Source organism: Sceloporus undulatus, chromosome 2 (genome assembly GCF_019175285.1).
Source record: "Sceloporus undulatus isolate JIND9_A2432 ecotype Alabama chromosome 2, SceUnd_v1.1, whole genome shotgun sequence".
Lineage (NCBI taxonomy): Eukaryota > Metazoa > Chordata > Lepidosauria > Squamata > Phrynosomatidae > Sceloporus > Sceloporus undulatus.
The window spans coordinates 181,146,103-181,159,004 of NC_056523.1; the positions used below are offsets into that span (position 1 = coordinate 181,146,103).

At 42.5% G+C, this 12,902-nt stretch overlaps 1 protein-coding gene across 5 annotated transcripts in view; it reads right to left on the reverse strand.

The window, feature by feature from the left end:
* TNS2 (tensin 2) overlaps positions 1–12,902 on the reverse strand; it is a 156,137-nt gene that overhangs the window by 72,126 nt on the left and 71,109 nt on the right. For all 5 annotated transcript variants that reach the window (XM_042455680.1, XM_042455684.1, XM_042455683.1 and 2 more), the window contains one exon: positions 45–156. In XM_042455680.1, the coding sequence (XP_042311614.1) occupies positions 45–156 (112 nt within the window). The remainder of the gene's footprint in view (positions 1–44; positions 157–12,902) is intronic.

The window sequence follows — 12,902 nt, forward strand, 5'->3', positions numbered from 1 at the left end:
TAAGGTGAAAAAGACTGAAAGGTCTATGACAGGAAGACACTTACCTTTACAGACAAGCCCCTGGGCCTCAATGGATTCCTTGCACACAACACAAGCCTTTTTCTTCTTCTTAAAGACCTTCTCTTTGAAGCTGTGAGGCTCAGACACCTTCCCAGGCTAAAATGAGAGAGACAGGTAGGTATTTGTTATGGTGTGTGATAAAATGCTAACTTACATAGACAAACGGGTAATTTACTCCATGGTCATACATGCATGAAGTATACGGAATAAGCATGTTAACAAAAGAGATGCACCGTATCTCTGTATTTCACAAAGGACAATTGGGACGAAAATGGCCAAGAAACATCAGAATGTCATCAGGATGGAAAATGTTATTTATGAGGAAGAACAAAGATGCTGCAGCAGTTTGCTTTTGCTTGAGGCTACTGGGAAGGGCAAGATTCTGCCCTTTCTCTCTTCTCCTTTCAGCTGAGTTAATTGATTGCAAACTTTTTCAGTTTCAACTAAATTTGCAGCAACTGAAGTAAACTGGGGACAAAGGGGGAAAGTGGAAGGAGGAGAGACAAACTAGGGCATTTAAAAAACTGCTGAGAAAGTGGGATGATAGAAGATTAATCAAGACTGTCCCTGTCAAACCAGGACAGCTGGAGGGCATGGGTGCACTGCTCTTGTAGGTAGGTACCAAGCTACAGCTATTTTACAATGCAACAGTCAAAATGCAAAATCCCTTTCATATACGCTTAGGAATAAATCATGTTGAATTTAATGGGACTTACTTTCAAGAAGCCATGGTTTGCACTATATAACAATCAAAGGCAAACAACATCTGTTTTATGAGCTCAGGCTAGCAAGGCTGGATTATTTTATAGGGTTTTTTTTGTGGATTTTTCAGGCTATGTGGCCATGTTCTAGAAGAGTTTATTCCTCTAGGAATAAACTCTTCTAGAACATGGCCACATAGCCTGAAAAACCCACAGAAAACTATGGATGCCGGCCATGAAAGCCTTCGACTTCACACTGGATTAGTTTAGTTTAGCAAAGCAATTACTGAAAGAAGAGGGAGACAACACCAAGAGAAAGTAGCTTTCAAAGTGTCTATGTACAGTATATTTATTAAAAATTTCCTGGCACATTTCAGAAACAAAATTTGTTTGCTGAGGAAAATTGTTAAAAGTCAATATGCTCTGGAGCCTTCTTTGAGAAAGCAAAGGCATATTATCTTGCAAAATGCACTGTCAATTTTTAATCGATTTGAGAACCATATTTATCTGCTGTTGTTTTGTAAAAGAAACCAGAGGAATAAAATCTTCTCTCTCTCTCTCTCTCTCGCACACACACTGTCTCCTTGTTTTTCATAAACCCTACATGTTTATTTTGCTCATAATGCATCATCCAGTGAAAGTGATTGACAATTAAATGGAGGGAAATCAAAGGAAGCACTTCTATACCACAACCTAGAATTAACTTGTGGGATTCATCACCACAAGACATGGCAAGAAAGACAGCTTAAATGTCTTTCAAAAAAAGTTTTTGACAATGTCATGGATGATTGGTTTACCAACAGCTATTACCTGTGACCATTAAATAAACCCCATATTTAGAGGCAGTCTGACTCTGAGTATTTCATGCCACTGATACACAAGGAATATTTTTCATGACTCCCTTGTGCTTTTCCTAAAAGCCTATTTGGTGGCCTCAGAATGAAGTCACCCTCTTCTACCTTAGGCTGGCTTTGTCTATCTTTAGCTATATTGAACTACCACTCCTACCATTAGGAAACAAAGTACTGTAGTAATTAATACCATTAGGAAACAAAGCAGTGGTTGAGGATGATGGAAATCATGTCCAACTGCACATAAAGGGCAGTTGAAGGCAGAGAACAAAGGCCAAATTAGATCAGTGGTTTTCAGACTAGTCTTCTGAATGTTTTGGACTTCCCAGAAGATCCTTAATCAGAGATTCTGGGAGTTGAAGTTCAAAAAAGACCAAATACTGATATACCTAGTACATTGGAGAAGAGGTGGTCCCTCAAGTGGTGAAGCATGTGATTTTGTTATGGTATGTGATTTTTCCTTATCTACAAATCTTGCATTTAGAATGATTTTTTTTGGTGATTGGTCACTGGAAGGCTTAATTCTCCAGTCTGGCTGTGAGACATGTATCACTGGGTAAATCACACTGTGGATGGAAAATTAGATTAATCATAGAGACTAAGCATTCTCCTTAATGCCCAGTTTGACACATATGGAATGTCCTCATGAAATGCCTAAGCAAACTGTGTGGCATTGAATAGACTCAATGCAAGCAAAGCAGCCATGCAACTCTGTCTGCATTCCAGGGTCTATTTATGACATATGCAGAACAGTACTGAACATTCCTCCATAAAATATAGGCTAGAGTACATCCTCTATAGCCAGCAAGAATGTGCAGTGCTAAGAGTTTATTAGCTAAATCTTTCTGGAATGATGTGTGCAGGGTCAATGTTCCTTGCTTCGCTTAAATAATTTATGTATATTCTGAATGGATTAAATGGACAGAAGAAAAGACAACTTCTAGTTTTAGCACTTCTTAAGAACTGAGGATAGTGTGAGGGAATAAAATATATTTATAACCAACCTTAAGCAAAAATGCTTTATGGATAGATTTACTCCTGAAATGTTCATTGAAAGAGTTGGCAACCCTAATTCAATACAAACATTTCAAGAGATTTGCTTGACTAGCGTCTGGAACAGGGACTTCAATGTTTTGACACACTAGCACTATAGTACTTGTCTCAGTATCCCAGTAAAGTTGGTCGCATTAATGCTTTCTTGAGTTTTAGGTAAACGAAAATGGCAGCACCATGTGAATGTATCCATCTCTTCTTCTACATAATATCTTAATTCTGTATAAGTAAGGCCATGAACAAGGCAATCTTCTATTTTACAACCTTCAGTTGTAACCAATGGTAGGGTTCCCAGATCTCAGGACCTGGCCTCTTTCTTCTGGTCCTCAGTGCAAGGTGAGAGGACTGTTTTAGAAAGTGTGCATGTGTGCATATAGTATATTTATCATTTGTTAGATTTTGTTTTTGAAAATTTGGATCACTTATAGTAGTCCACCTTTATTTGCAAGGGGAAACATTCAAAGACCCATAGTTGATGCCTTTATTTCATACCTGCCTCTCTTCATGGATCAAGGTGAGGAACAACAACAATGAGCAAATATAGTGCGCCCGTGTCATACATGGACACTACTTATGTGGTTTCCAGCAAACACTAAAAGCACACCTTAAGAAGGCTCAGTATGCCCCAGAAGGGGTAATGGTACGTGAGTCACAGGCACGAGCCCCATTCTTTTAAATGGGACTCAAGCATACGCCAAATTCCCCTTACACAGGGGGTCCGGAAAGGATCCCCTGCTTAAGGGAAGGGACCACTGTATACTACATGCACATCAGTTTAAAAGGACGAATAAGATACACATATATACACACATATTAAAACAATCCACAATCAGATAGTACCGAACTCTATACCAGTAGTATTTTCAGACTGCAATTGAGGACCCCCTCCCCTATGAATACCAAAATCTCTGGATGCTCAAGTCCCATTATATATGATACCATAATAAAATGGTGTCTCTTATATAAAATGGCAAAATTATTGTTTGCTTTTGGGGAGTTATATATTTTTTGAATATTTTTAAGCTGTAGATAACTGAACCGGTGGATAAAGAATGCGTGGATATAGAGGGTCAACTGTTTTTTCAGGCCATGGCTGACTGTGAGTTACTGAAGCTGTGGCCAGCAAAATTGCAGAGAAAGGTAGACTACTGTACTTTGTGCACTTGTAGTTGATCCTTAACATCTCAGGTATTCTTTCCCTGTGACATCACCCTTGTTACCTAAGCACAGCCCAACCCTTGTAGCATGAACAAGAGGCCATCCTTAGGTCTCAGATTTTGAGACTGAAATCTCTGGGACTCAGATAGTCCTCACCAGTTAAGCCCTAGCCAGTGGTGAGGCAAATGGCTGGAGAAAATACAAACTAATGTCTTAGGGGTGAAACAGATGGGACAAATAAAACGGTTTTCCCCTGCCTTGAAGGTAGAGCATTTAGATGAGGCATGTTTCCAAAGCATGAAGAAATCGGATTGAAGTCATGCTCTGGGGCTAAAAACCAGAGCAAAAAGAAGCCATGACAGGCTGATTCAAGCCGGAAAATGCATGCCTTCGTCCCTGCATATAAACACCCTGATGCAAGAGTGATTCTGAAAGAGCGATCCATCCTAAACCTAAACCTAAGTACAACATACACAAACCATAAAATTCAAGTGGGGGCATGGTGTGTGTGAAAAGAGCATGTAGGTGAAGGGGGGGGGGGTGAAGGGAGGGCATGATTGTGCTTTGCCAGTGTTTTACTGGTCACACTGATGCTCCAGTGGAGAATTGCAGGTGTGACTTTGTGGCTGATCAAAAGGGCAGCCATCCATGGGTTGGCACTTAGGCAACAGGCAGTCGCTGGCAGAGTGTTTGTGTGATGGTGTGCATGCATGGTGGGGAGGCGACAAAAACAATTACCCAGTGGTGTGGCTTAATGCTATGCTGTGCAGTCAGGCCATTCACATTCAGGCTGCTTGGGATATAAAAAGGTCACTGTGCTGGTCCAGAGAGAGAGAAAAGGGCAGAGAAAGAAAGAAAGAAAGAAAGAAAGAAAGAAAGAAAGAAAGAAAGACAGAATCCATATTTGGCCAGTTCCTCTTCTATAACAAAATGTCATAAAAGTGTATAAGTTTACATATTTTGCAGAATTCATCAGACTAGGTACAGTATTGCAAAATAAAAGGTAGGTGATGAGGAAAGAAACAGTTACTTTTATGAATTAGTACTTGAGAGAAACTTATTATTTAAGTATACCTAAGTATACAAATTCACATTGTTTTAATCAGCCTGGAATAATCCGTGTATGTATTTGAAATGACATCCTCTATGTTGCTAATAAGGTTGCACTAAATGCAGGTTTGTTCAATCAGTGCTTTATTATCATTTAATCATCGGCAGGTTTATTAGGTTTATTTTGTAGGTTTTTTTTACCCTAATGCCAAAATCCATCAACAAGAAAATGGTGCAAAAAGGCATAAAGGGGGCACCTTTAGGCATATCTTGAGCGTAGGAGTTTGTTTTCAGTAATAGAAATGCACTTACATTGGGACAAGCAGGAATCATACTAGCACAAATGACTTTCTTCACTTCTACAGACTAATTTAGGAAGGGACAGTAATTTTGCTGTTGTTCTAGCTAAACCATTGGAATCTAGAAATTCCTCTTTGCTAATGTACAGGCAACAACTCAGTCAAGAAACCCGCTGACAAAGAAACTCCCTTTTAGAAAGGCTTTTTTACAGGAGAACTGGCCACCCTCCACCTTTTCTTCTTCTGTCTGGCTGAAAACAACCAGCTTTGGCATTGAGAAGATGGTGAAGGCTGGAGAAAGACAGGCTTTCAATGCTGGTTTGCAGCAGCATGTCTACAGTAAGCAATGCCATGAAGCTTGTACTGGGAAATAATAGGATTCTTCTTTAGCTGTTACTACTATATCAGTGTGTCCTTATATACAGTGGGCAAGATAAACAGCAGCTGCCTCAGAACCACTTATACTGAGCGTGTATGAAGTACAAAACAGAGAGAAAAGGAGAAAACAGAGAGGGGTTGCCATTGCCATCCTCTGAGGCTGAGAGCGTGTGACTGAATCTATGCTGCAGTGGGTTTCATGGCTAAGTTGTAGTCCAACACTCAAACCACCATGCCATGCTGTCTCCCTCCAACCCTTTATTTAGTTGACAGATTTTTTTTAAAAAATGACCTTTCGTAGCTAGCTCACTCTCCCAGCCCCCTTCCCTGGATTCTGGAGGGTACGAAGCTTGGATTACCCAGAAAAGAAACAGCTGTCCTGCCGGAAACAGAGCTGCATTCCAATCATGCAAAAAGAAAAAAAAAAAAAAAAAAAGGGGGGGGGAGTATGGAATGTTGCTACATATTATCAACTGAGCCTCCCTCCCTCCTACACATCTCCATCCTATGTAGGGGAAGAAGTTGTGGGGGGAGAGGGAGACACTGCATTATGGAATACCAGATGCCTAAGCAATTTAAGAAAGGGACAGAAGAGTGCAACAAAGGCTGACCAAGCTCAACTGCAGAGACCACAAAAACAGCGTATTAAAAACCAAATCAAACCATGATTCTCTTCCCTTTCCTAGAACCCCAACTAGCTTCTACATTTTCTTTGAAGCTAACAGTCTGCAACAACCATATACAGGTCTTTGAAATACTGGGAGACTATTCTGAGCCTTTGATTGCAAATCCTTCAATGTGCCACAATGAAAATAGAGGCACCCTTGTAAGCAACACCCACCCAATTCTGACACCAGGATCACTTTTCAAGCCACACTCTGCTCCCTAACCAATGCATTTTCCTGAGGCTTGAGGATTGCCATGTTCTAGGCCTGATAGTCACTCAACCTACAACACCATGCATTCTTTGAATAACCAGGGCCCAATTCCTACTTACCTCTTGATTCAATTCCTGCACCGATTCCTGAAACCGGTTCAGCAAACACAGTGGTTCCCACTATGTTTGCACTGGTTTCAAGAATCGGAGCAGAAAGCAACAGCTGCGGCTTCCCCGCCATGTCTCCCTCTGTCCTCCTGGCCATACTGTGGGCGGAGGAGAGGCCGGGGTGGAAGGAAAGAGGCAGGCCAGAAGGACTGAGGACGAAGCAGGCATGTATGGCTGGGAGGCCAGGGAAGCCGCTGCCAGTGGAAACTGGGGCAGATTCGTATCCGCCTGGTTTCCATTTGAGCTGAATCGATATATTTCCAAATAAATAGATTCAGCCCCAAAAACATCCTATTTTACCAGCGTCTTTTTGATGCGGGTTAAATGGGTAAAAATGGGTAAAAACATGGCTCCCTTTTCCGAATCATTTTGGCGATCCAAATTAAGTGGGAACAATGGTAGTTTAAACCAGATCATTTGGAATCACAATCCAGTTTAAACCATAGTGGGAACAAGGCTCAGGAGTACATACTCTCCAACTGTTCTGTTTTGGCAGGACAGTCCCAATTAATTCTCTGCCATCCCACTTTTTCAGCTGTTTTTTAAAATCTCCCAGTTTCTCTTTCCTTCTTCATCTGGTTGGCTTTCTCAGGAAACACCATGCCAGATTAGAGAGACCTTTGGTCTGATCCAGCTAGGCTCCTCTTCTGTTTCCTAATTACTTTTCCAAAATATAATTAAGTAGCAAACGTGTGGCACAGTTAGCTCTTGTATTGCATAGCACTTCAATGTTCCTGCACATGCATTAACACTTTCTTAGGACTTTATCACATGAGACTACAAAAGGGAACTTTTAACAGGATAAAAACATCTTTGGCAGATATCTATCACACGACCATGACTGTCCTGCTGTTGCTTTGCATTCCATTCATTACTGTAGCTCACCTTTTTACGGACAGGCAAATCCTGTCAATAGACTCTCAATCTCACTGCTATTCTATTACTGTCTTCATGCAATAGGCTCCTTCCGCTGCAGTTCTGCTTCTCAGGCAGTCACTTTGGGAGAAGAGGAGGAGCAATGATCAGGGATGCTAGTGCCTTTCTGAAGCCAGCTGTTGTGTTGTACACATTTACACAAGAGCTGGCTTTGGGAGGCAGTTGGCAACTGCAATAGCTCATTCCTACCCTTCCCCTGGAAGGCGGCATTTGGCAATGGGGAGAACAGATCATACGACTATGGATTGCTAAAGCACTATCATGGGATAAAGTGCGATAAGAAACGTACCAAGCCAGTATGTTTCCATTCCTAAACTAGTGCGACTGTGGTGGGATAGAAGTCTGGTGTGATAACGTCCTTAGAGTAGTTAGAGAGTGTGGTTAGAAGTGGGGAAATCCAGGTTCAAATACTAATTCAGCATTGGGCAAATGACACAATCATTCCTTTTAAAAAAACTTTTACTGTATTATTTGTAATGCAGTGAAAGAAAACTGTTATCCCTGCCATCTCATATCTCACTCAAGTAATCCCTCCTGGCCCTTAACAGTAATCCTATCGGTATAACTGTAACAAGGATTGTTTCTGTTACCTGTGGTTCAACCACACCTTCCACCATCCAAGAACAGACAAAATAAACACTCAGAAGACAGAGGCAAGGGAAGAACAGAAGGGAAATGGAGGGAAGAGCTTTCTCTCAACCTAACCAATCTTACAGGGTTGCAAGGGAAGAATGTGAGGAGAAAACCAATTTGATTTTGATTGTCTGGGAGGAATTTGGGGGGGGGAGATAGGAATATAATCAACAAAGATACCCACTACACACACACACACACACACACACACACACACCCTTTACAATATTTCATGAAAAAGGAGTGACAAACTATATGCCTTTGCTCAGCATATGTTTTTTGCACGGATAGAAACATCCAGTCACACAATTCCCCCATACACTTCACGCTAAAAATCATACACACCACTGATCCATACCCTCCAACATTTCCCAGAGAAAAACCAGGGCATGTGTGATCAAGCAATATCAGAGTGGGGTCAAGGTGGCAAAAGGTATTAATGAAGAAGAACACACCAGCTAGGAGAGGCTGCAGCAGTTTGCTTTTGCCTGAAACTATTGAGAAGGGCAAGACTTTGGCCCCACCTGTCCTCTCCCCCATGTGTTAACTGACTGCACGCTAGTTTGCAGCAACTGAAGTCAGCTGAGGACAAAGGGAACGCAGGAGGAGGAGAAGGAAACTGGGACATTTTAAAAGCAGCTGGAAAAGTGGGATGGCATAGGATTAATATGGGACTGTCCCTGCCAAATCAGGACAGTTGGAGGGTATGCTCGTCTATTCATGACTACAAAACAGAACTAGGGAATTTGAATGTAGAAAGGAGAAACAGTTCTTCATAACAAGAAAACGTTTATCTCAGTGGTTGAAATGGTCAAAAGGGGGAAGAGTAGAGCATGTTCAGTTAACCCTGTAAGAGGGGTGGGGAAAGTGGGAGCACATCACACCCAACTGGACCCAAGAGAAAACAAGAAGCCGTGTGCTGACCCAAAATGCAAGCCAGTGTACCAAAGAAGGAGGTTTCCTGGGATATGTAGTCCTTTGCTTGTGAGGGAAGGAAGGAGAGACTGAAGGATGCTCTGTTTGAAAGTGTGTGTGCATATAAGTCCTACTGAATGGGCCATTCACACCAGGGCCCAGCGTTGCAGCCCTCACTATTAATAGCCATGAATTGCTGGCTTTGTTGAAGGGGTTCTTACTGCAAAAACAAGTTATCTGTTTAAAAGGGCAAGAAGCTAGAGCCACGGGGCTAAAAGAGGAATGGCCCAGCAAGAAGCAGCTTTTGAAACTCAGGGGCAGGGGGAAACGGCTGCTTGCCAGATAACACTCTTTCCTCTCTTTCTCTCTCTTTGCTCAACAACAGAGAAACAGACAAAATTCATGTAACTGAGCAGGAAAGTGTCTGGTCTATGTCAAAATTAAGAGGATGATTCCAGAGCCACAAGATCCTCCATAGGCAGGCATCGCTGTCAAAAACTTTTTTCCTCCTTGTCTGGAGATGGTGGGTTAGTTAGCATGTCCACTGCCTTGCAGAACTTGGAAGGTTTTAACATCATCTGTTGCTTTTGAGGTTATTGTCCTCAAAAGTAGATTCTCAGTGTTGCCTTTTACTTTAAGTGTGATGCGTTAATAATACATTACCAACAAGCTGCTTTCTAGTTTCTTTATGATTATTTTTAATGCACTGCTAAATGCAAAAATTGACAACTTGTCAAATGTCCTCTTCCTTTTTAGTTAGTATTACTTTGTTGTCATGTCTCTTCAAGTCATTTACAAATTATGGCAACCCTAAGGCAAACCAATATGGGATTTTCTTGGCAAGATTTGTTCAGTGGGGGGTTTGTCTTTGCTTCCTCTGAGGCTGAGAGAGTGTGACTAGCCCAAGATTACCCAATGGGCTTCCATGGCTCCCAGCACCCTAGTGCACTACTACATCATGCTGCTCCTGAAAAAGGTTTGCCATTGCCTTCTAACATTTGTTCAGAGGGGGTTTGTCTTTGCCTCCCCCCGCGGCTGAGAGAGTATGATTTCTCCCTGGATCATCCAGTATGTTTCCATGCCTAAACAAGGATTTTAACCTGGCACTCCAGAATCCTATTCCAGCACTTAGACTACTACACCAGAGGGGCACCCTCCCCCATTACCCAAGCTCCATCATTTTAAAAGCTAGCCAAGTGCCTCTTTTCTATCTCTGGCAATAAAAGGGCAAGAGTAATAAAGTCAATAATTAAAATTATTCTGCCTCTGCATGAGACCAAAAATTCTCTAACTCTGTTGAACAGTAGTGCCAACCCTGATGCAGAGAAAGGGGTCTTTCACATAAGCATATTCTTCTCAAGGACTTCAGCAACTCACCTGGAAAAAGGGCTCTTTCACCTTGCACTCCTTCTGTGTGGACAGTAGCAGACCAGAGGCTCTGTCACTGTTCTTCCCTTATGCAACTCATTTCCTCCATCCTGTTGGCCTGGGGCACTCTAATAAAATTCTCTGCTGCTGCACACACATAGGCAGGATGATGATTTAAAGATTTTTTTGCAAGTGTGCTGGGTCGCATGGGAGCAAGTAGCTCAGGGAAAACTATTTGGATCAAAGGCTAGGCAAGGAGGGTGACACATGGAGCCCCTAGAAACTGGATTGAACCCCAAAGCTTGCAGTTCTCCTCCCTGCTGTAGATAGGATTGCCAGGTGAGGCCTATGCCAGGACGTGAGAGTTTCAGCCAAAACCTGAAGCCTCGAAATGACTCCTTGTGATGTCATGTGGGCAGACCCTGGTGACATTATAAGGATGATGTGACAAGGGACAGCCCCTGGTGAAGTCCTTCAGCATCACTTGTGAATCATCAACCACAGTTGCATTGAGTATGCCATTCAAATAAAAAAGAAACACTAAGTCTAACAAAAGAGGGATGTGTGTGTGCGTGTGTGCATGTGCGTGCATAATAATAATAATAATAATAATAATAATAATAATAATAATAATAATATGATTTATTTATATGCCACCCAATCACTGGGAATCCGGGCAGCTTACAACAGAGGGGATAATAGACAGTTCCCTGCCCTCAGGCTTACAACCTGAAAGACACGACACAAAAGGAGAAGGGAATGGTGAGGGGGGCAGGGGATCAGGTCCAGCAGTTCTTCTCTCCCTCTGACGCCTGGACCAAGGCAGATGGACTGGAGGGAGGGCTATGACAGCACTCTCATCATGAGATTCCTCCCCTTAGCCGTGAGCATTGGAGAAGTCAGCCCACACCCTGGGATCTGGGAACCATAAGTACTGGACTTTATACTAAGGTTAGAGGAGCCAGCATGGTGTAGTGCTTGATTCCCAGCTCGGCCATGAAACCCACTAAGTGATCTTGAGCAATTCACATGCTCTCAGCCTCAGGTGAAGACAATGGCAAACCTCATCAGAACAAATCTTGCAAAGAAAACCCCATAATAGGTTTGCCTTAGGGTCACCATAAGTCAGAAAGGACTTGAAGAGGCACAACACACAAACACTAGGGTTAGGGTATGTGTGGCTTTCCAGATGTTGTTGAACGTTAGTTCCCATCATCCTTTCCCAGTGGCTATGCTGGCCGGGGCTGATAGGTGCTGCAGTCCATCTACACAAAGTTCTCTGTCCCTTTAAGATTTCATAGTCAGGAAGCATGGAGTTTTCAAAATAGGAGGTGGCCTTCAGGGAACAATGAGCAGAACTCAGATCATCACAGATAGCTCTTTCATCACCCTACCAGAAACTGTGAGGGGAATATTAATCTGACTGACTGTCACCAGCTCACTAAATTTTTCAGGGATGAAAGATGATTTGAATCTGGGTCTCTTTGGTCTTGAGCCAGCATGTCGTGATGGTTTGAGTGTTGGACTATGACTCTGGAGACCAGGGTTACATTCCCAGCTCAGCCATGGAAACCCAGTGGGTAAGTCACAGGCTCTCAGCTTCAGTGGAAGGCAATGGCAAATCTCTTCTGAAGAAATCTGGCCAAGAAAACCCATGATACAATTGCCTTAGGGTTGCCATAAGTCAGCAGCAATTTGAAGGCACACAGCAGCAACAACAACAAACTCCACTATACCACACTCACTCCTCCTTGTCGCCTTCCCACCCTAGTTTTTATTTTTCCTTCCTAGCCCATTCAAGGCATAGTGTGGGTTTATCTATACCACACAGGAAGCATTGCAGTCATACACAATTGTCAGTCCGTGCATGCACACATTAATAGATTAATAGATTCTAAGCCATATATACCCTGGAACATAATCACACAAACCAGATCTTAGATCAGCAGTAGCAAACCTGTGGCTCTTTAGATGCTCTTGAATTCTCATCTGCCCTAGAAACTCCTCCACATTACACATCCTTACCCCCCTTGCTGGACACAAAATTGTTTCCTATTCAGAGACTCTGTGTACACAGTCAGTAACATGGTTTAAACTTTGTGCTATTACACGTCGTAAACAATACACTGGAAGCCTAGGTGTTCTGGAGAAATCCAACCTTTTAACCATCCTGGGTCCTAACTCACTGAGTGGTTAAAAGGTAACCAGTCCATCCAAAGTGGAGTCAGTGGGGACCTTTGACACGCCAAATGTTTTGAACTTCAACTCCCAGATAGCCAGGTCAGCATGGATGCATAGTAATAGAGGTTGTGGGAGTTGTAGTCTGAAATGGCAGGAGGGCCATAGAGTACTGCACCCCGGTATATAGACATGAAATGGTGCTCAATTTTCACCAGAACCATGGCTTACCACTTAGTATTAAATGCAGCTTAGGAAAGCCAGAACATAAATCTTT